Raw genomic sequence first — 23,710 nt, 5'->3', positions numbered from 1 at the left:
GGAAATGCGCTTCCTTAGAGAAGGGGCCGGGCCAGGCTGCCTGCCAGGCGGGTAGAGGAAGTGCCACAGGCTTTGTCGCTGGGTGGGGGGCCCAGGGATGGGGGAAGCAGGGTGATGGGAGGACCCAGTCGGCAGACCTCCCCCCCATGCACACCACCCTCCATTTACCCTTGCCAAGACTTGTTGGTGGGGACACATCTGGGAGCCTGACTGGGGTCAAGTTCTGGATGAAGCCCCAATAACTCAGGTTCCTTCTACAGATGAGGAAACTAGTGATGGATCAAGATAGGCTTCTGGAAGGAGGGTGCCTGGGATTCTAGCTGGTCCCTGCCAGCAGCAATGCAGAGTTCCAGAAGCATTGCTCTTGCTTGTGCCCCTGTGTTACAGACAGGGAAACTGAGGCCCAACAGGAGGAAGAAACATTCCCAGGTTAGCATAGAGCAGCTGAGGCTGTACTCACTGGGCCCACACAGTCCCAAAGGCACAGAACATGCACTTGACTCTGGGGGCACACTCCTCTAATCCCTACCCCGTGGAGACCAGGGCAAGAGGGCTGTGAGTTGGGGGCAGGCCTTGGCTATATATACATAGTGAGACCTGTCTCAAAGCAGGAACGGGTATCTCTGAAGTCAGATGGCCCTGGGTTTGCCTGGAGCTGAGTCCTTAATCCCAGTTACCTGTTTGTAAGGCAGGGCACAGCTCTGTCCTTTTCTCCAGATTCCTGGGACACTTCTGAGGACCAGATGCTACAGCACTTAGCCCTGGGCCAGGTCCTGCAGGAGCTGCTTGCCAACCCTCGCTAACTCAGCTTAAGGTGACAATCCGAGAAAGGCCCATGCTCATTTCGCAAATAGCAAACACAGAATGTGTGCCCATCATGTTACTAGGTGGCATTTAGGGTCAAGAACACTCCGAGAAGAAAGCCTGAACTACCTGGAGAAGGATCAGCTCCCGGGGGAGTCCAGACACAACAAGTGAAGACAGCCAAAAAAGGACCAAGCTTCAGCTAAGGCACCGAAGCAGGAAGAACTTGGATGATCCTGGGGCAATAGCAAGGATGCAGAGAGGCCAAGAAGCACCTTCTGGGGGCCTGAACACATGGACTTTATCCATGGGGCCAGTGGGGGGCACCAGTCTTAGGGAGGAAGAAGGCTGCAAGAGCAGCCTCTGAAGGAGACTTTGGCCTGGGGTTTCAGGTCTGCCTCCTAGGTGCCCTCTGGTGTCTCCTGTCTCGGTGACCAGGCCTGCAGTTTTCTTTGCAGGGGTTGTGAGGCAGGGAGAGTGGGTGTAGTCCCTGAGTGCAGGCTGGGAGGAAGGTCAGCTTGCTCCCACCCAGGCAGTCATGGGAGACCTACCTCACTAGGCCTTTTGGGGATGGCAGGACAAAGACACTAGGACCCAGAAGGCAGAACGGGGTAGTAGCAGGGTGGCATGAGCTTCTCTCTACATGCCCTAACAGAATCTGTTTGGGGGACAGTCAGCCCAGCTCCAAGGCTAAACTCCACACCATGGCCCACCCTGGGCGTTCACCTTATCACCTTATCACCATTGACAAGAGGTTTACTCCTTTAGGCTTTGTTTCACATAGGTGGAAGCCGGCTTGCCAAGGAGCACAGAGAGTGGACACCTCATGGCTGCCTGCCCTCAACCCAGGCTCCATGCCTGCCGCCATCCAAGCCAAGCCGACTGGGGGGGGGCAGGATGAAGTGATATAGCGAGGGGACACTCTGGACCCCCCAGGATCAATGCTTTGTGTCTCTGGCCCTTCAGAGATGGGCTGGCCTGCCACTCCAGGGTTCTTAACCTCTCTCCACAGACACTGCTATCCCAGGGTGATCCAATCACCTTAGCCCAGGCTTGCTCACTTAGCCTTGTTTTGTTTTTTAGTCTTTTGAAACAGGGTCTCACTATGTCGTCTGGCTGTCCTGAAACTAGCTACAGAGACCAGGCTGGCCTCAAACTCATAAAGATGATCCACCTGCCTCTCCCTCCAGAGTGCCGGGATTAGAGATGTGGCCACCATGCCTGGCTCTCAGGGACCCCTTTAAAGGCCCTTCCCAGGCCATCTCCATTTGAATCAGAAGATTTGAATCAGAAGACCCAGCGCATTCTCCAGAAAAGAGGGGAAGTTCCAGGTTGGTACAAGGCGGGATCTGTGGAGCAGTAGCTCATGGGGCTCACCAATAATCCCAGTTCTTCACAGGCAGAAGCAAGAAGATGACCACAAATTTGGGAACAGCCCGATTTACACAACAAGATAAGGCAGCTCAGGACTCCATAGCAAGACCCTCTCTCCAAACACCGGAAAGGAAAGAAAAAGGAAGAAGGGCCTACAAGATGGCTCAGAGGATAGAAGTGCTCACCACTAAAGCTGGCAACCTGAGTTTGATTCCTGGGGCCTACATGAAGAAAGAGAAACTGATTCCCCAAAACTGTCCTCTGACCTTAAATGTGTGTCCACATACGCACACATATAAAACCACAATAAGTAAAAAAGTAAAATGTAATTTAAAAATTTAAAAAGACAAGAACCAGGAAAAGAAAGCCCAACCAGTGGGCTGTAAGGGCCCTGACCAGAGACTTTGAGGGAGCGAAGGGTGTGGAGACACTAGACCTGGAAGCTTTAATCCCAGGCACTCAAAGTCTGGGTGGCACCCCACACCCAGTGCATGTCACTACAAGTCCCAGGAGGGCAGAGACTTTGATGGCCTCTGCTACTTTGTCCCTTCACCGAGTCAAAGGACTTTCTTTATTTTCTCTTTCTTTCTTTCTTTCTTTCTTTCTTTCTTTCTTTCTTTCTTTCCTTTTTCTAGAAGGATTGAGAAGGCAATCCCCTGCCTCAGACTCCTAAGTGCTGGGATTCCAAATGTGTACCACTGTGCACAGCAAGATATATTGATTGAAATCCTGAGGTGTCCTGGAAGTCAAGGTGGGACAGAAGATTGTGGGAATGGGGAAACTGAGGCACAGAGAAAAAAGAGGAAAAAGTCTTGTTTCTGATCCCTAGCACATAAGGCCAGTCCTGGGCTGATTCTTCTGTCCCCAGCAGCGCAGTGAACATAGCACAGCACTACCAGGCACCCATCTGAGTAAGCTGTGGTTTGCTCCCAGCGTGCTCTCTCCCTCTGGGGACACATCCACTTTCCTGCTCCTCTGCTCCCGAGGGACAGACAAGGGCAAGGAAGAAGGGTACTGTCTTCGGCTTTGTTCCCAAAAGGCTGACCCCACATCAGCCGTTTCTCTCCCCTGAGGATCATAGCCCAGCCAGAGTGATGCTACATTGCCCAGGTACTGGGTCCCCCTCCTCACCCAACAGGCCGAGCAGGCATTTGCACAGGGTGAGAGTTCCCTGTATGTCCTCATCTATGCCGATATACCCCCCACCACAGTCTCCCAAAGCTGTCCCTGGGGAGCCTGCCATCTGTTTCCTGCCTTAATTCCAAGGCAGATGTTCTCCGGTCCCCCCTGTGCACACTCCAGGAGACACATGGCCCCTAGCCAGGACCTGTGCACGGCCTCCACACTGGGCTCCATCTTCCTCCTGACAGAGCCAAAAGGCCTGAGCAGCAGGAAGGGATGGAGCACGTCTACCTTGGCCCCTGGCCACCAGAGGAATGTCAGGCGGCCCCTAAGGACCCCAAGGCGGCTGTAAGTCTCCAACCCCAGCCTGCAGCCAGGGGCTGTTGGTCCCCAACAGCGGGGTCAGATCGGCTCAGGCATGGGGAAGGGGGGCTGAGTACCTGACCCTGCTCCATGCCAGCTAGGGAGCCTTGGGCAAGACATATCTATTTTGAGGAGCCCCGGTGTGCTCAGCTGCACAGAGGAGGGCAGCCAGCTGCCTGTGGGATTCAAAGTACAAGGTAAGAATGACAAGGCTCCCGACTCACGAGCTTACCAGGCCCAGCGCCAAAGACCTCTTTACAGCCCATCCTCATTTCATGGTGGAAGAAACAAAAAGGTCCAGATGCACAAGGACCCAGGGCTGGAGAGAGGCAGAGGGTGTGTAGGGCTGGGCCCTCCTAGAGAGGCAGAGCATATGCAAATTTCAGCCCCTTGGTGTTCCCTTGTTTCTAGAACCTTCAGTCCTGGTTTCCTTCCTACATTCCAGATCACCTTATCTGTCTCCTACTGGTTCCTCTCCATCCCACACCCCAGGCATGACCCTTGCACCCCTTCCCTTTCTTCCAAATCAGGATTTCTCCAACCTTGGTGACCGATGATGTCATGTTCTAGCCCAGTGACCGGTCACCTGAGGGACTTGAACTCAGATGAGGGGACAGACTTCTGTGAACTTGTCTCTGCCCCTATGACTACAATGGTCTCAAACAGCACGTGTCCTGTACCAGTCCCCTGCAGTCCTACACCACGAGCTGCTGGACTTCTGTGCCCATCGATGCGTCCTGAGCAGAACGTGTGATGGGTTCCTCCTAGTCTGAGGGGTGAGGTCGACGTCCCTTCTAGGAGCTGCTTCTGACCAGAGACACTCAGCAGGCCATGGTGGCGCAGGCCTGTAATCATAGCTAGTAATTCAGACACAGGGGATCCTCCATGAGTTCAAGTCTGCCTATTGTCCCAAAAGCCAAGCCAGAGTGGAAAAAGGACTCAGCAAGAGTAGCCGGGGACCCTGGTTTGGTTCCCAGTGGCCACACACACATAGCTCCGAACTGAGGGTCTGACACCCTTTTCTGGCCTCCAGAAAAGGCATACACATGGCGTGCACACACACACACAGGCAAAAACATCATATACATAAAGCAAAAGAATGGTTTAAAAAAAGAAAGCCAAAGCCAAACTAGGAGGCGTAGGGGGCAGGTAAATCACTTTAAATCACTTGCCACCAAGCCTGATGGTGACTCGAGTTTGATTCTCAGAACCTACATGACGGAGGAAATAAATACTCCTTCCGGTTGTCTCTGATCTTCATATGAACGACTTGGCATTCTCTCTCTCTCCTCTTCTCTCTCTCTCTCTCTCTCTCACACACACACACACACACACACACACACACACACACACACACACAACAAAGTTTTAAAAAGCTAAACTCAGCCATCTGAGCCAGGCAATGGTGGCACCTGACTTTAATCCCAGCACCCAGGATGCAGAGGCAGGAGGATCTTTGTGAGTTCAAGGCTAGCCTGGTCTGTGAGCAAGTTGGTTCCAGGACAGATAGGGCTACACAGAGAAACCCTGTCTTGAAAAACAAAACACCAAACTGGATCTGGGGTGCATCTCAGTTGACAGAGTGCACGTTTGTCATCCCAGCACCCAGGCTGAAGCACGAGAATAATTCAGGGCTATACTCAGCTACACAGTGAGGCCCAGGGTAGCCTGCATGATATCAGGCTTGTTTTAAGTAAACAAACCCAAACCACCTTAATCTGACAGACCCACACTCTCTCAGCATCTCTGGGGACTGTTTCCACGCTTCCCCAGTTCGGAACTGGAAAATTCTGTTCCCTTTGATACTGCAGACAAAGAGCTTCCCATGCCTGGAGGACACCAGCACCCCCTCCTCTCCTCCCCACAGGCCTTTCCCCAGCTCTGGTTTCTGGATGTCTCTGACTCCCTAGCCCCAGGCAGGGTTCTGGTTAGTCACACAAACTGCCTGCCTCTAGGTCTCTCTTGTCACGACAGCCTTTGGCTGTCACTCATACAGGCCTCCCCCATGACCTCAGGGCTGGCAGAACCCAGGCCTCTGCAATCCCTCCCTCTGGGAACATTGAGGTCATCTCTTCACTGAGTTCTGCTTCCTTCTTCTTTTTCCACAACCCTTTCTCTACTTCGTGCAGGCGGCCCGAGAGAGCCAAGCCCGGCTCTATCCCTTGCTCCGCTTGGGCAACCATCACACTCAGAATGTAAAAGCCAAGGTTCTCACGGGGCAACATGATCACCCCACCCTTCTTTCAGCTCCCCGCTTGCCTTCTATAGGGACCGCAGAGTTTTCTCCCCTCTTTTCAAGTCTCCTCTCAAAAGGCACACAGTCAGCAAGGCTTCCTCTGACTAGCCCTTTTACTATTAATTTTGTGTACGTGTGTGTGTGTGCGCGCGCACGCGTGTGTGTGTGTGTGTACCTGGGCGTACATATGTATACCACATGTGTGCAGTGCCCAAGGTGAGAAGAGACAATGGATTCCCTGGAACTGGAGTTACAATGGTTGTGAGCCGTTGTGTGGGTACTGAGGACTGAACCCAGGTCTTCTGCAAGAGCAGCCAGTGCTCTTAACAGCCGAGCCATCTCTCCAGCCCCTGACCGTCACTTTTAAGATGGCTTCTCCTGATGGCTCAGCCTTTGAGAACACTGGCTGCTCATCCAGGGCACCTACGTCCAGCACTTCCCGGCAGCTCACAACCAATTGTAACTTTAGTTCCAGGAATCCAGTGCCCTCCGTGGGCACCAGGCACGTTCACAGGTAAAACATCTGTACACACAAAATGAAATGTCTCTCTCCAGTGACCCACCGGCTTTCAGGCCACTGATACGTTGTCCTCCCATCAAGAGTAGAAGTTTCCTGAGGTCAAGCACCAGGCTGCTGCTCTCTCCTTTTTTCCCATTAAGGCCAATTCTGTTTTGTTTGTTTTTTGAGGCAGGGTTTCTCTGTGTATCTCTAGCTTTCTTGAAACTCACTCTGTAGACCAGGCTGGCCTCAAACTCAGAGACCCACCTGCCTCTGCCTCTTGAGAGCTGGGATTAAAGACGTGTGCCACCATGCCCAGCTCAATTTGTCTTATTTTTAATTATGTGTAGGTGTGTGTGTAGCCACATAGTGGGCATGTGCCCACACGTGTAATGCCCAAGGAAGCAGTGGATCTCCTGGAGCTACGGCTAAGGATGGTTGTGAATCACACATTCCAGACACACCAGAGGACGGACCTTGTCACCTGCTTGCCCAGTGCCTGGTCTCCTAAGTTACAGACTGAGACCCCAAGATGTGTGTGTGGAGGCCTATGAGCCTGAAGACAGAGTCTCCCAGAGAGAGGACAACTTCCCCAGTGCAGCTGGCCCCAGGGTCAGAGTCCCTGCATCAGAAGAGCAAAGTCCTTCAAAGCCACCTTCTGTTCCCAATGGGAGTCACACAGACCTTCCTGTGGCAACCTGTGCCCCAAAATCTCAAGTATCCCCAGCACTCAAGAGAATGCTGAGTTCCAGACCAGCATGGATACATAGGGAGAACCTGTTTCAGAAAAAAAAAAAATATAAAGAGGATTCTTCCTGAATTGTTGTCTTAATTCTCCAGATAATTTAAGCAGTTTAAATATATACTTATGAAGACATTTTTCATATACATATATGAAAAACTCACTAGAACCATTCAGGAGACCAAGGCCTCCCCTGAGCAGGGCTCCAGAAACTCTGGAGTTTGTAGAGGGTAAACTGAAGCCAGACAGAGGGCCTTGGCTGCAGGGGAGGGTAATAAATGCTGCTGTGTGGCCTGGGGGAAGCCCAACAACCTCTCTGAGCTACTTGCCCAGTGGAACCCCGGTGTTCACAGTCCACACATGTTCAGAAGGGCGCCTGGCCCCCAGCCCTCTGAACACCCCCATCGTGGAGCCGCCAGGCCTTCCTGTTTACTCGAGGCCCCTCTCTGGGCTGGAAGGCGACAGGCTTGGCCTCCTCTGCTCCCTGCTTCCTTCCTCTCCCACTTCAGTGCCTCCGGCCAGGCGCTCAGGGGGCCCTGAGGCCAAGACACAGGGGTGCATTCCAGGGGAGGCATATGAGGCCACCACCCCACCAATGCCTTCCACGGAGTGTGCCCTCTCTGAGACTCTGTGGATGTAGGGACATTAATCCTACAAGCTTTGGAGAACAATCCCCCGGTCACAATGAGCAGCTGCCTGGAACGTCTGTAGAGACCAGAAGACAATGACAGCACCGGTAACCTTCTGATGCCGACCACACCCACCATATTCTCGTGGTGATTCCAGAGAAGACCCTGGTCCCCACCCGCAGGGTACTACTGCCTATCTCTGACCTCGTTTCTCCCACTGTAGAGCTGGTGATTTTCCCGAGCTGTTTGCAGAGTGACCTGAGGACCAGCTGCAAGGAGGCGACCCCTGTATTAGACCTGTTTTGTTTTTATTTTATTTACTTATTTTAAGACAAGGTCTCGCCGGTCGGTGGTGGCGCACACCTTTAATCCCAGCACTTGGGAGGCAGAGACAGGTGGATCTCTGTGAGTTCGAGACCAGCCTGGTCTACAAGAGCTAGTTCCAGGACAGGCTCCAAAACCACAGAGAAACCCTGTCTCGAAAAACCAAAAAAAAAAAAAAAAAGACAAGGTCTCATGAAACCCAGGCTGGCCTCACACTTGCTATGTAGCTGAGGATGACCTTAAATTTCTGATCCACATGCTAGAATAACAGGTGTGTGCCATGGTTAAAACCTGGAGTTTTTTCTGTGTGTTAGACAAGTACTCTACCCACTGAGCTCCTGTCCAGCCGTAGACCTGATTTAAAAATAAGACATTATTTTTGTATGTGTGTGTGTGCATGTGTGCGCTTGTGTTCACACGTGTGTGTGTGTGTGTGGGTGTGGGTGTGTGTGCACATGAATATGTGCCCTTGGTATCCAGAAAGAGGGCTTGGGTCCCATGGAACTAGAGTTACAGGCAGCTGTGAGCCCTCATCCCCACTCCCACGTGAGTCCCTGGAACGGAACTCTGGACCTCTGGGAGAGCAGCAAGGCCTCTTAAACACTGAGCCATCTCTCCAGACCCTAGTTTTGGCTTTTCTTTTAGACAAAGTGGTGCCATTGTAGCCCTGGCCGATACTGAGCTCATGACGATCCTCCTGTCTCAGTCTCACAAGGGCTGGGTTTACAGACCTTCCTACCCGGCCGTAAACCTTCCATAAGCCCCACCTACAAGGACCCCTTGTCCTTGAGGCTCAACTTGAACACTGACATCCTTTCCTGCTAGCTACATGTGTGCAGGACAATGATGCAAAGGGGAGGACTGGCTCTAGGAGGAAGCCAGAGGGGGTCCCTGAATTTCAGCAGGCTAGCCATCCTACCACAGACCCAAGCAGAGGACAGAGCTGTCCTCTTTGGAGAGAGGTCTGTCTCAGCTGGAGCTCAGTGGCAGAACCCCTGCCTCGTGTGATCATGAGGTCCTGCAAGGTCTCCATGGCCGGCAGCAGTTCTCAAAAACCTGATGGCTAAATGCAATCAATGTGTGGTCCTACATCACATCCTGGCTTCAGCCAATCAGCTCCAAGGAAGATTAGGGAGACACGGGAAGCCACACAAGGACCCTGTTACTGGCTGGGTGACTGACAGTGGGGACCCTACTGCTGCCACACAGACTCTGTTCAAGAAAGTGTCCTGGTTCCTCCGAGTCATATTTTAGGACTGCAGTTCCCCTTGGTGGCAGGGTGGCGGCTGCATGTGGTGACACCTGCCTGTCACCTCAGAGCCTGGGAGATGGGGGAAGGAGGTCTGAGCCTGAGAGTTCACAATCAGCCTGACAACAAAGCAAGCTTCATCTTAAAGCGTGACTTTTGGGACGATGTGGTGGGGCAGACCTTCAGTACCATCATTCCAGAGGCAGGTGGTTTTCTATGAGTTCCAGGCCTTCCCTGTTTCTGTATGGAAACGACTTTCGTGCCGTCACAGTGACACATGCATATACTGTCTAATGAATTATGAGCACTCCAGAGACCACACAGAGTATACTAGAAGGTATCTGTAGGATCTTGTTCTCGTTTATTTTTTCTTCTTACTTTAGCAGGGAGTAGAGTCCGAGGGAAGCTCTCACTCTGCTTCCGAGGCTGCTTGGAGACCCTTTGGTACACACGCAGCTTTGAATTTTCAGTGATGCTCTTGTTTCTGCAACCTGAATGTTGGATTACAGGGGTGAGCTGTAATCCACAACCAGCCTCTTTTTTTTTTTTTTTTTTTAATGTTTATCAGTTCTTACACTATAATCCAAGCTGGCCTCCAACAACTTGCGGCAATCCTCCTGTCTTGTGATATAGGCATAAACTACCAGGCCAACAGTTAGTATCCCACCCCTACCCCGTCACGTAGGAGCACAGGCCCATGCCCCATGTCTAGCCTCTGCAGTATTTTACAAAGGACATAGGTATGTTCAAGGGCCTTAGAACTAGATCCCTCCAGATGCTAATGGACAAAGTTACCCAGTGGTGCGCAGTTTTCGATTTGATCAGCCAGGTTTTCATTAACTGGGCCCCACATGAATTAACTGAGCTGTAATTCACAAAGACAGTGGGGGGTTTTCAGGCCTCTTTCTCCAGCTTTCTCCTCCCCTGTGAAATGTTAAGACAACCATGTTCAGAAGGTCTGTGGGGGGGAGTCTGTGCAAGAGTGTATGTCTGCACAATTGTGTGTGCATGGGTATGCTTGCACACACATGCATGTGCACACATCTATATGGCGACATGGGGGGGTTGCTACAGAGTGACGTGGGGTTCCAGACTCTTCCGCTTTCCTAAAGTCAACATGGGGGACAGAGGACAGGTGTAGACAGCTCGCCCCCAAACCTTAGCTGAGCGAAAGCGTGTTCCTAGTGATGCTGCCCTCTCCCTGCTAACGCTGATTTGTTTCAGTACACTCACCGTTATAACTGAAATATGTTTATTTATTTTAAAGGACAGCTTGAATAGAGGGTGCAGACGGAAAGATGGCCCCCTGGCAGGATCAGAAGGGACGAGCACAGTCACCCCCAGGGGCAGGTGCTCCTGGCGCAGCTGGGGCAGCCAGCTACAGGCTGTCTGGGCATGGAGGGAAAGTCACTAGTGATGGGGGAAGAGGTCAAGGACCAGTGAGCACCAAGAGAGCCTTCCTATGTGATGAGAGGTGACAGCTCCTCTGGGCATCTCGGGTGTCCTCTCCAGGTTCCAGGCCTGATCCTTGACCTCACGTCCATGTCTATGACAACTCACACGCCTTGATCAGTATGTCCTTGTCCTAACACTGAGGCTAAGGCCTGGGACACAATGTAATAAGTTTTAGAACTGAGGAAAAAGCTCACAGGATGGTGAGGCCTGGCAGGGCCACACCGAGTCCCCCTCAGGAAGGCTACCCTGACCTCAGCATCCCACCTAGCTGTATCTCCACTGCACAGGGCCTGCCACCTGGTAGCCATGTGGCCCCGGCTGGTGTGCCCGTGCCCTATGCCCACTGCAGCCCAGGCCCCAGTCAGAAATAGCGTGCTGGCCTAGTATACACGGTCACAGGATTGATCCCCAGCACCCCATAAACCAGGAGCAGCAGTGGTAGACGACACCTGTGGGTACAGCACTCAGAAGTAGAGGCAGGAGGATCAGACTGTCTTCAGGTACATAACAGATGTGAGGCCAGCTTGAGACACACGTGAAATGCTGTCTTAAAAAAGAAGAAAAAAGAAAACTCACTCTAGAGAGATGATGGCCTAGAGTCAAAACCATACAGTAAGGCTATGAGAAAGGGGCTGAACTTCAGAGCTCAGGAGCAGTCTGTCTGTCAACCCAGAGGCCCCTAGGCCCAGGAGCAGTCTGTCTGTCAACCCAGAGGCCCCTAGGCCTGACACGGCTTGGCTGAGGAAGGCCTAGGATCCCAGCAGAGCTGGAGGGAGACAGGATGGCTGGGCTGAGGCACAGGCAAGAATGGGCAGGCAGTGCCAGACCCTCAGCTGTGGCAGCATGAATCACCTCACTAGGAAGCAAAGAAAAGGGAGTGAGCCCAAACGTCCTTGGCAATTCCTTTAGTGCTCGGATGTCCATGGAACAGGATAAGGTGGCTTCCTGTGTCTGTGCACAGCCCGGCAGGGTGGAGACGCTGGGCTCGAGCCAGGATGCCTGGGGTCAGGGGGCAAGGGTGGGGCAGACTGGGAGCTGGCCAGGGTCTCCAGTTACTTCAGGGAGTCCAGGTAGTTGCAGACCTGGGAGAACACAGAGTCCACGGTGCCTTCAGCATTGACCTGCAGGGATACAGATGATGAGGGCAGAGATGCCACGGCAGGATCCACACACAGCCCCACTCCAATAGCGACTCACTGAACTAGGGGGAGAAGGAGCAAGGGAAACAGAGGGAGAGGCTGGCCTAAGCACCTCTCATAAGAACCCCACCTTGCACACAATGCCGCGTTTCTCATAGAAGGAAATGACAGGTTCCGTGGCCTGGTAGTAGGTCTCCAGCCTCTTCTTGATGGTTTCCTCATTGTCGTCCACACGGCCACTGGTCTCCCCTCGCTTCAGGAGTCGTTGGGTCATGGTGTCGGCGCCTGCGTCCACATACAGTAGTAGTGTGGGCTGTCCAATCTGTAGGAAGGACATGGTATCACTGGGACCCGTTCCTGCTTCCAACACGGAAGCCCCTCACAAGACCCACTCAGAACGTCAGTCTTTTTCCCAAGGCAGCCAGAGGGCCTTCCTAAAACAACTACCCGTCACTCCTCTGTTCACACCTCTTCCACAGCTTCCTAGAACCTCCAAGAGAAAGCCCAACATCCTCGCCACAGGTAAAGCACCCTGTTCCTCCCTTCTTCCTTTTGACCACACTGGCCTATGCTTTTATCCATCTCCATCCCATGCCAAGCCAGCACAGGTCCCTCTGCTGTGGGACCTGTCTCTTTGCCACATCTGAGACTGACTGAGCCTGAGCTAGAATCTCATCCCCACCCCCCACCTGCCCCCAGGCAGTCTTCTCAGATGTGACCCTGACTATTCCTGGTCCCTTGGTCTCCCCTCCCCTTGACAGATTAGGTATTTTCCTAGTGACCCCCCATTTCCCTCGGCCAAGACGGGAGCTGAAGACTGGATAAGGCCTGACTGACAGAAACCAGAGCAGGGACAGGGTGAAGACTGTTAGGAAATCTGAATGATGTCACTGTCACTGGTATCAGCCACTCATCACAAAGATGGCTTGGAGCCGTGTGAAGGAATAAGGCCTGGCAGCCCTGGATCTCAGTTCAGCCTCCAGTGCCTCTCCAGTGTCCCTTGCCCAGGCTGGGCCTTGCTCTGAAGCTGGAAATGGCACCCCACCCCTCAGAGCGGGGAGCCGGTCTCTCTCCACCAGCTCTCCAGGCCTGGCACCAGCTAGGCTGGGTTTGTGAGGGAAGGAGGAGGATGCCTGGCCTTCCTAGGACGAGGGAGGGAAAGCCACTTTTCTCTGGATAGCCTTGGGCCTGGGTTAGGACTTCTTTTTATTATGTATACAATATTCTGTCTGTGTGTATGTCTGCAGGCCAGAAGAGGACACCAGACCTCATTACAGATGGTTGTGAGCCACCATGTGGTAGCTGGGAATTGAACTCAGAACCTTTGGAAGAGCAGGCAATGCTCTTAACCACTGAGCCATCTCTCCAGCCCCGGGATATGTCTTCTTTACAGCCTCGGAGTCCAGCTGAGTCAGTCTCCAGAGGTTCTAAGCGGCTGTCACCCAGACTGCCACACACAGTTCCTCTCCTGCTTCTGTCCAACCAAGTGCCCTTCTGAGTCTGGGGGTCTGTCTCCTGGGTGGTTGAGGGTTTAGGGTAACAAGCATCAACTACTTTAAGGGAGGAGTGATCACGTGACCTACTGACCTTGGACAGTTTACAGGGTTCTTCTCTTACATAAGACTGTGGGTGACAAAGGTCAGGTTAAGGCTGTCACCCCCTGTCCATCAGTCATCAGGTACCCAGACACTCTGAGTCCCCAGGACCAAACAGAGCAGACTTTGGGTGGAGGTGGTGGGGCTATGGTAACAGCTAAATCTCTGGGCAGTTCATCCCTGGCTAGAGCCTCAGTTTCCCAATCTGGAAATGGGCATTTAGCTTGAGGAGTGGGCCTTGGACACTGCCCACCCCAAAGCAGCATTTTAGCTAGCAGGACAAGCCACGGTTAGGTCCTCTCCTCCTTTAGTACAGTTCTGGCACCCCCTAGTGCCAAGATATGAGAACTTCAGTTATTTGGATACCAGAGGATGCCACCAAGCCCTGGGTGAAATCTGTAGTCCCTCGCAATAATAGCACTGATAGGCTATTATCGTAATAGAACTGATAGGCACTTTTATTTGCTGGATGTGGCCCTGAGGGTTGCAGGTGATGTCACACGACTGGGGAAATGGGGTTGCTACAGGCTCCGCGGCCTCAAGGAAAGCTAGACTAACCCCCATTTCACATATTGGCAAGCTAAGGCTCAGAACAAGGCAAGCATTTTCTTGAGGTCTTTAAGACTCTTAGAGGTTGCAACATACAGTCCCCTGTTCTGGCTGTGCCTTACAAAGGTGGGCAGGAGTGAGACTGGACATTATTCTGCCCCAAGCCCACCAGGATGCCCAGTTAGCCCTCCACCTCACCTTTGTTCCTCCCCCCCCCCACACACAGCACCTACAGCCCCACAGTCCCCTGTGTGGCCATATGTGGTGTAAATGTATGCATACATGCATGCATGTGCCAGCATATGGATTCACATACATGCACTCCTATAGTGCTTGCTACATCCAGAGCACACGTGTGCACGTATGTGCACTGTATGTGTGTGTACGTATGTGCACTGTATGTGTTTGTATGCATCCTATGTTGCCTATTGCTTGTGTAGAAATGCATTATGTGCACAAAGGTCTGTCTGTGCACATGTGTGTTTGGGGGCGGCATCTCACTCTGTAGACCTTGTTTTCCCAATGGACAAAGGCTTGCGGAAACTTAGAACTGTCTGTCATTCTCTGCCTCCTGAGTGCTGGGATTAAAGGTGTGCGCCACCACCGCCTGGCAGAACTGTCATTCTTGATGCCAGCTCTCCCCAGACAGGTTCCCTGCGGCTGGGAAAGAATATGGGTCCTGTCCCTGGCATTCAAGGTTCCAGTCAGAGTTGAGGATCCTTCTTCCATATCACCCTGACGCCATCTTCTGGTAAACTCGGCTAGTACTGCTCCTGACCCTTGGGCTGTGTTTCTGGGGTGACAAGTCCCACAAAGATGAAGTCTCTCGAATCATGCCTTTCCTTGCAGTAGTTATGATGGGTCTCATGTGACCTTCCCCACCCCACTCCACCGGCAGCGCCGGTCTCCAGGTCTCCATTCCCCTCCCTCTTTTCAGATGCAGCCCGGGCCCGGGCCAACAACCGATCAAGGGCCTCTTACCCGCTGTTCAAACTCTTCTCCCTGCTTCACCTCCCTCGGGTAGCCGTCAATAAGGAAGCCATTGGAAGACTCCACTTTGGCCAGCATGGCATCGCGAAGCATGTCCAGCACCGTGTCCTGTTGTGCAGCACAGGGGCTCCTGAGCTTTCTCTCCCCACCCGTCTGGGCCTTGCCTCATGTTGGTCTACCCAAGCTGCCCTCGTTCCTGGAGCATGCATGAGTCCCAGAAAGCCCCTCTCTCCAGAGTTGGGCTTAAGTGAACCCCTTCTCAGTCAGGAAAAGTACTGAACCTGAGTACTGAACCAGCTCTTGCAGGCTTCCTGTCTCTACCCTAGGCATGTCCAGGGTCTTGGGCAGGGGACAGATGGGGACACATTTGACTTACGGTTCTAAGCATGACACAGAAAGGAGGGATAAAATATGAGTAAAGAAGGGGGAGCAATGGGTCAGCAGGATGTCTGGGTGGGTAAGGGTGTTTGCCACCAAGCCCGATGGCCTGAGTTTGATCCCCAGCACACACATGGTGGGAGGAGAGAATCAATTCCTTCAAGTAGTCCTCTGATTACCACATGGGTGCCATGGAACCCAATAAACAACATAACAGAAGGAGACTATTCCAGTATAAAGTTAGGGGTCTGAGTGCCAACAAAGAAGGTCATTCCAGCCTTAAGGGAGTTAGGACGAACAGCCAAGGTCCTAGGGATGCAGAGTGGGAAGCAGGGTCGTAGTCATTTCTGGAAGCAACATTTGACCAAGGGCAATGGGGAACCAACCACACAGGCTTCCAAGCTAGAGAGGGACCTGGTCACCCTTGACAGCATATCACAGGCTTTGCTGGCTGACCCCAGGGGCTCAGGCTCAGAAACGCCACCACGCCACCGTCCTCCACCCCAGTCCCCAGCAGGGCCCTTTACCAGTGGCACCAGCTGTCCCTTTTCCATGATGGATGATAGCATCTTGCCCCTCTCCGATCCTGAGCTGACTTCTGCCCGCAGTAGGTCCCCAGTGGAGAGATGGGTGTAGCCATATTTCTCCACAATCTTCTCACACTGGGTGCCCTTTCCTGAGCCAGGCCCACCTGCAAGCACCAATGCATTCAGTAACCCCCAAAAGAAAGCCCCAAGGAAGGACACTGATAGGGTCCCTCAATCAAAGAAGACCAGAAGACCCCACAGGCCTTTAAACCCAGCACTCGGGAGGCAGAGGTAGGCAAATCTCTGTGAGTTTGAGGGCAACCTGGTCTACAGAGGAAGTTCCAGGACAGCCAGGGCTATGCAGAAAGACCCCATCTCAAAAACAAAAACAAAAACAAAACAAACAAACAAACAACAACAACAAAAAAAAAACACAGAAAGAACCTTAGTCCCAGACTTCCACAGCGCCTGCTCAGATCTTTCCCGCTTGCCCACCATGTGTTTGTCTACAACTCACCCACCACAAAGATGATCTTGGCTTTCTTCAGTTTCTCTGTGGAGAGAGCAGGAGACAGGACTCAGTCAGTGATTGGCTAGACAAGCAGACAGAGTACCTTGGGGACCCAGGCTTACACAGAGTGAGCAGGGAAGGGTACGGGGTGTTCTGAACCCACACAAAGCCCAGAGGCTAAGAACTCAGAGGAGGTTAAGGGGACTGGGATGGTAACCCTGTTGCGCCTTCTGGGGGTGCCCGACCCCAGGTATTGGTCACCTCTGGCTTTCCTGTCTCCCTCTTCTTGGGGTTCACTAGATGAACAGCAGCCCATGATCCTGTTCGAGCAGCCACCTTCCCCTCTGCTCCCTGGCTTGGCCCTCCCCCTTGCTGTCCTTCCCAGTAGTAGTAACTTGGGCTGACAACCACAACATATTTTTGCCATAGAGATGGTTGCCAGGGAGGAGGCCTGTGGGCAAATGGGACTCTTACTCAGACAGGGAGGTAAGCAGACTTCCCAGACTGCTTCCTTAGAAGCCACAGCCTGGGGTGGAAGTAGGTGACAGAGTGGAATGAGTGAGGTCCTGGGTCCCCTACCTGACCTCAGTGCAAAAGGACCTCACAACTCCCTGTGGAGAGGGAAACTGAGGTCTACAGAGGCAGGGGCACCCAAGGGACACCTGAACTCAAACTGGAACCCAGGACTTTCTCCCAGGTCTCCTCCCCTTAGGGAGACGGAACTGGGCAGGGACCTCGCCAAGAAGCAGCCTCTTTGTTCTGTCCCTGACCCAGGAGGCGGTGGGATTCTGTCCCTGGCCCAGGAAGCTCAGGCTGCTAGGGGGCCAGAGCCTTGAGGAACTGCCAGGGAATGCCTAAGGCTGAGAGAGGCAGCTAAGGGACAGACTGGCGGCCGCTAGCTTTAGACAGTAGCAGCACTCATGTCTGACCAGCTCTCTAAGGGCCACCCAGGCAGAGGCCCAGGACCGGGGAATGTGTTGCCAGAAACCAGAGCCCACCCTGGCACTCTGCCCGTATCCCAGAGCATAGGAGCAAGGAAGACTCAGGACTTTAGGATCCACCTGATTGGTGACAGGGACACTGAGTCCCGGAAAAGGCCCGACATGCGCCTGTCCCACCCCACCCCCACCCCCCTGCTTGGCATTTGATACAACTGGAATTGCTGTACAGCGTAGCCCCATGCCCAGCATCCTCCTAACCCCAGAAAAGGGCAGGCTTGGCTATAAATATTAGCAAAGGTGAGTTCTGGGGCCCTCAAAGAGGCCTTTCATATTAGGCTTAGAGGCCAGGCATATCGTGACAGGCCAGAGGAAGACGCCTGGGGCCTCCACCAGCTCTTCCGGACAACTCGTGAGAACTCACACCCCTTGACACACAGACACTCTGTAGCCAGGAGAGGGCCTCATACCTTCCATCCTCCTGATTTCAGGGAGCTAGCTCAGCGGCTCTGCAAGACAAGGCACAGGCAGGGGTGAGGGGTTCTCCTCCCACCCCTGACTCAGCTTCCACCAAGCCCCGCCCACAGCAGCGGCAGGTAAGTGCCAGGCTCCAACATGCAATTTCCAAACAGAGGCTAAAAGGGAAGACAGACGCCCAGGAGGCAGAACGACCTTGGAAAAGCCACCTTCCTGCTGGCTTCTACTGCCTCCGTCACCCCTCCAGTGTGTGCCTTGGTCTGTTTGGAGGCACCTGGATGGAGGTCACAGAGGGGCGTGAACAGCACTGTGGAGTGTACCGAAAGAGTCCCTAGTGCATGGGGCCAGGTGCCTTGACAACGCTCCCTGCCCCCTGGGCACAGGAATGTTGGCCCAGTGGGAAGAAGAGTACTCTAAGACAGAGACCCAGGGATACTCCTGGGGCACCATCCTTTACAGTTTGTTGGGTTTTGTTCTGTTTTAAGATGGGGGTCATTCTGTGTAGCGCAGACTGGCATCAACTAACAGCAACCCTCTTGCCTCCACCTCCCCAGCACTGGGAGAGACTGCAGGGGTGTTCGCCACACCTGGTTCTTCCTGGTTCTTTTGTTTTTAATTTTATATGGATGAGTGTTTTTCCTGCATGTATGTAAGCGAACCATGTGCACACAGTACATGAAGACGCCACAAGTGGACGACACATCTCTTGGAACTAGAGTTACAGGTGGTTGTGAGCTATCTATCATGTGGGTGTTAGAACCAGAACCTGGGTCCTTTGGAAGAGCAGCAAGTGCTCTCAGCTGCTGAGCCAGCTCTCTGGCCCTTTTCCAGTTTTCAGACTGAAGCAGGCCCAAGTCCACCTCACGCGAGGTCCTACCACTCATCCCACAGGGAACTTGCTTCACCTTCCCCAGTTTGCCCACCCTTTCTTCACAAATCCCAACCCCTCCAGCCTCTTTCAAACTACTTCCTCAGCTGGGCAGTGGTGGTGCACACTTTTAATCCCAGCACTCGGAGGCAGAGGCAGGCAGATCTCTGTGAGTTCAAGGCCAGCCTGTTCTTCAAGAGCTAGTTCCAGGACAGACTCCAAAGCTACAGAGAGAGAAACCCTGTCTCGAAGAACCAAAACAAACAAAAACAAAACAAAAAACTGTTTTCTCATTCCCTACCTGTGGTCTATGCCCCTAGATCATGGCCCGCCATCACGGAGCCTCAGGGTACCACACACACACACACACACACACACACACACACACACACACACACAATGGGCAGATGTATTTTCCTCGGCAAACAATTATGTGACCCTCCTGCTCACAGCCTTCCATGTATTGCCCTCTTGCCTCCCTCAATCAAACCTGAACCTCACCTCTCAACCTAGCTGGCAGGGGCTGGGCAATCTGGCTGCCCCTCCCCTGCACCTGCCCACCGGCCCACAGGCCTTTGCCTCCTGACTGCACCTGCCCACCGGCCCACAGGCCTTTGCAGTGTTATATCCAATTCTTGGGGGATGTCTTTCTCCAAAGCTACTGGAGACCTCAGCTTGTCTCCCCTACTTCAGGGTGCTTCCAAGACTCCACCGCACAATTCCACAGGTGTCCCCTCTGAACTGCTGGTGGCAGGGCACCCAGCAGAGGGTACCAGACTGTTCTCTTGCACCATGAGCCTTGTTCCTGGCCCTGATTGGGCCTGGCAGGAGATGAGCCCTGGACTGGGACCCTCATTCCATCTTACCTGTCATCTGGGGAGGGGACTGAGGCTGGGGAGGAAGGCAGACTAGCTCCAGTCTCTGTCTGGGTTCAAGCTCAGGCCTGGAGCCCCACACCAGACAAGGACCTTGAGCAACTTTGCACAGATACACGAGCAGACAGTTTGACAGCTTCTAGTCCAGCAGACTGTGCAGAAGGGGGTGGTGGAGCTGCCAAGCCCCTCAGCAGTTGCCCAGGGGAGGAGGAGTGTCCCAGGCTCTGGACAGTCACCAGGATGTCCTAGGAGGCCACTCTACTCCACCTGCCCCACCCCTCCTGGTAACCTAAGCTCCTCTGCCCCACAGACACCTGCCACTTCCTTGATCTAAAATAACTTAGGTCGTGAGGAGGCCTCCAGGAGGCAAGGGGTCCCAGGCAGAGTAAGGTTACAGACTAAGCAATCAGGCCTAATAAGGCTCCCTGGGCCAGGGCCCCAATGACTCCTAATATGAGCGGAGTTGTCTTCTAGGTAGTTCAGGGAGAAGAGGCCCCATAGGACAACCATCTCTAATCACAAGGCCTCGGCAGACGCTCTCACAGAAGCTGGCGAGCAGATAGGGTTCAAATCACAGCTCCATCTCTCAGCTGTGTGACCTTGGGCAGCCACTGTCCCCTCTCTCGCCAGTCTGCCTGTTACTCAAGTGTTGTGGGTAAGCAGCTGCCCAGAGCTGTGAGTCAGGCTCCAAGGCTCCTTTACAGCCCCTGATCCAGCAGGAGGTGCTGGCAGCGCTCCACCGTCCAGAGGCCTCAGGTCCTCCCAACACTCAAAGTGACATTACAGCTCTAGGAGCGCCGAGGCTACCATTACCCAGGTCCCCAGGTCCTCTGGGGCAGGGCCATAGGCTGTCTGTCCCCCTTTCCTTAGGGCCTCAGCAGGGATCTGCCAAGGGCACAGACCTGAAGCCCTAGAAATGCCAGGTGGGACAAAGGGGTCTGTGAGGCTGGGAGGAGTCTCTCACACACACAGCCACAGGGCACATGCACCCAGAGCTGAAAGAACACACATGCAAAAGCTCAGTCCATAACCATGGATACAAACAACAAACACACGAGAAACACAGAACCCAAGGGCAGCCTGACACAAGCACCCCCACCTTCCCACAGGTGATGTCTCCCCACTCCCTCGGTGGAATCGGCACGGGCAGACAATGGAGCAGTCACACACTGACCTGGGGGAGGGTGTAGTGGGCGCTGGGGCCAGTGCGTGCCCTGTCAGTCCTCTCAGCCGCCTGCAAAGGCGGCTATTTATAAGGCTGTCAGCGCGCTCGCATGGCATGCTGGGAGCCAGCACTCTGGCGAGATGGCAGGGAGAGGGGAGGGTAGAGGGAGGGGGGGAAGGAGGAGGGGAGAGGAGGAAGCAGGGACTCTGATGGAGAGCCTCTCAAGAGTGAGCGTCCCCAACAGGCACCCCAGGGACTGAACCTGCACACAGAAGTCTACCACTCCCCTGTGCTCACATCACTCCCCACGGACAAGGGTCCTACAGCTGGAGAAACTGATGCTCAGAAGGACGGGTTGTGTGTAAGATCTCATGGAGCTGGTGGCAAAGAGGCAAGTAAGAAGGGAGGGAGACCAGGGTATGGACCTTGGGGTTCAAGGGCCACAGTCCTCATGCTCTGAGACCCCCCCCCCCACCCTGAGACAATTTTGTTGGAAAAGACTCTGAGCTCCTCTGGGACCCCGAAGATCTGGTGGTTAGGTAGATAAGAACGCTGCCCCAAGAAGCTGCCTGCAGTGCCCCATAGTTGAGCACTTGAGATACAGACTTTCAGAATGCTCTGTATATCCAGCCTGGGGGGTGTAAACCATGAGAGAGCGCTCATTGTGAGCACGTGGGTGGAGCACTAAGCCAGCAGCCGACCAGCTGTGTCCAGGGAACCTAGAGTAGGACCCAGAAGCTACCTGAGGCTCCTGGGTGGGAAGTCACTCTGCAGGACAACGGGCACTGGGTGACAGGTACTCAAGCAGCAGGGCACAGATGAGAGCCCAGGACCCTCAAGGTTCAGAACTAGTGTATTTGACAGTCAGCAGCTCCAATGGCGAGTTGGGGTGAAACTGCAAATTGTCTTGTAAATGCTAGAGAGCCACAGAAGTTTGGGTGTTGCCTTAGCAACAGCAGCAGCAGCACGGATACCAAGATTCCTGATCTAGTCCCAACTCTGCCACCTGTGACATCATCAAGCAACCTCACTTTTGCAGTTGTGGGAGGGGGGGCTCAGTGAGTCAGAGGTACTGTGTTGCTCTGAAAGCCCTCTTAAAAGACCTCGGCGGGTGTGTGCCATGACAAAACTTTTGGGGAAAGCAGATCAATGATGTCATGCAAACGTCTACCGATCCTACTCTTAGAAACCCATTCAAGCTAACGCTTGTGGGAACAGAGTTCATAACGGAAGGGTCTTCATGCCCGCCGTGACTGACTGGGGGCCATAGTACAGCAGGATGTGGGGGGGGCAGGGACCCTGCCATAAGTGAAAAAGAAAGCCAACTTGCTAGGGTAGCAGCCCCTTAGTGCGAGACATGAAACTCACCTGCCCAGGTCTGGTCTCACCTGAATAAAAATGATTGTAAACCAGGCGGTGGTGGCTCAGGCCTTTAATCCCAGCACTCTAGAGGCAGAGGCAGGCGGATCTCTGTGAGTTCGAGGCCAGCCTGGTCTACAAGAGCTAGTTCCAGGACAGGCTCCAAACCAGCTTGGTCTACGGACAGTCAGGACTACACAGAGAAACCCTGTGTCCAAAAAAACCAAACAACAAAAAAGTGAAAGCAGTTTAAAACACTAAAAGATATTCTGAGGGCTGGGAGGACGGTTCAGCAATTGAGAGTGCATACTGCTTTCCCAGGGACCCAAGTTCAGGCCCAATGGTCCTCTGGACGGTTGGGAAGGCTCCCAACAGCCTTTAACCCCAGCTCCTCCCTGTGGCTTCCTTGGCCACCTGCATTCAAATGCACATGCCCACACACTGACATATAATTAAAAGTAAAATTAAACATGTGACTACAGAAAGAATGTGAGGGCTTGAATAGGAGCCCCACAGGGGTGAGAATGAGAGAGGTAGGTGGCCCTGGGCCTCTACGCTGAGGCTCCCAGCAGGACCAGCTAGGGTTAGTACTGAGAGAAGGGACAGGAGTCCCAGGTGGACTGGTGGAACAGGACCACCAACAGCCGCAGGAAACATCTCCGCAGCTGCTTTAGGTAAGACGCAATAGGAGACAGAGAGGCTAGGGCCTCAGGCAGAGGGAGAGGAGACGTGAACCATGGTTTCACAGAACCCCCCACCCCCACCCAGGAGTGCAGACAAAGACACAGGGCCTGGATTTCTGAGTCACGGAGAGGAGGGCTTCAGAAACCAAAAGGTTTCCAATGCTGAGGTGAGAATCTGGGGGGATGGGACAGGACGAGGCCCTGGGATCTCTAACCCTCAGCTCAACTGACATCCCAGTAACAGGCCCATATTCAGCATCTAACCTCTTCTTCACACTCACCTGTGGGTGAGCGGAGGCACCAGTATTACGGGAGAAACTCTACCGGGACACCCCTGAGAGGATCCAGCTCCCCAGAGACCTCCACATGAAGCTGGTGTGCCATCTCCAGGCTCACTCAAGGCTCAGGACACCCCTATTATGACACCATAAGAAGCCTCTGCTTCTCTGGTCCCTTGTCACTGCCTGTATCACAGTGGTAGCTTAGCTCCTGGCCCTGCCACCTTCTAACCTCCTGCCTAGCCTGCCGCTGCCCCACGGAGGGCTACAGACAAGTACCGAGGCTTTGCCACCCTCAGGCGGGTGGTCCCGGCTGCTGGCCAGCTGGCCCTGAGACCCCACCTTACCACTCCTTACAGTTGCTGTCACTGAGTTACTGGTCCCCGCTGACACTGTAATATGGTTTGTGGCATCTGATGATTAATGAACCACACAGGACAAGGAACAAATGCTAGGTGTCTCTCTGGCCTCCAGGCCCTGGTGGCCCACCGTCTTGCCTGGCCTGGAGCCCAGGACAGCTCTCTTTCCTAGCCCCTCCGCAGTCTGTCCTTGTCTCACACAGTCACCCTTTGTTAGACCTG

General features: G+C 53.6%; 1 protein-coding gene across 3 annotated transcripts; it reads right to left on the bottom strand.

The window, feature by feature from the left end:
- Nucleotides 1-10,577: 10,577 nt before the first annotated feature.
- Nucleotides 10,578-20,908, bottom strand: Ak1 (adenylate kinase 1). Of its 3 annotated transcripts, none has more exons than XM_050155308.1 (7): nucleotides 20,819-20,908; nucleotides 17,895-17,933; nucleotides 16,493-16,528; nucleotides 15,976-16,139; nucleotides 15,062-15,178; nucleotides 12,067-12,258; nucleotides 10,578-11,918 (listed from the first exon to the last, which is right to left on the bottom strand). In XM_050155308.1, exons 2-7 carry the CDS (start codon nucleotides 17,899-17,901, stop codon nucleotides 11,850-11,852), a joined length of 585 nt encoding a protein of 194 aa, XP_050011265.1. In that variant the 5' UTR covers nucleotides 17,902-17,933; nucleotides 20,819-20,908; the 3' UTR covers nucleotides 10,578-11,849. The 3 variants fall into 3 exon arrangements, with proteins under 3 accessions (XP_050011265.1, XP_050011266.1, XP_050011264.1); XM_050155309.1 differs by lacking the exon at nucleotides 20,819-20,908 and adding an exon at nucleotides 18,097-18,153; XM_050155307.1 differs by lacking the exons at nucleotides 17,895-17,933; nucleotides 20,819-20,908 and adding an exon at nucleotides 16,748-16,851.
- Between the last annotated feature and the right edge of the window lie 2,802 nt (nucleotides 20,909-23,710).

This window comes from Alexandromys fortis, unplaced genomic scaffold (genome assembly GCF_014885135.2).
Source record: "Alexandromys fortis isolate MF-2015 unplaced genomic scaffold, M_Fortis_MF-2015_v1.1 scaffold_72, whole genome shotgun sequence".
Taxonomy (NCBI): Eukaryota; Metazoa; Chordata; class Mammalia; order Rodentia; family Cricetidae; genus Alexandromys; species Alexandromys fortis.
This window is presented reverse-complemented; position numbering and strand designations above follow the sequence as displayed.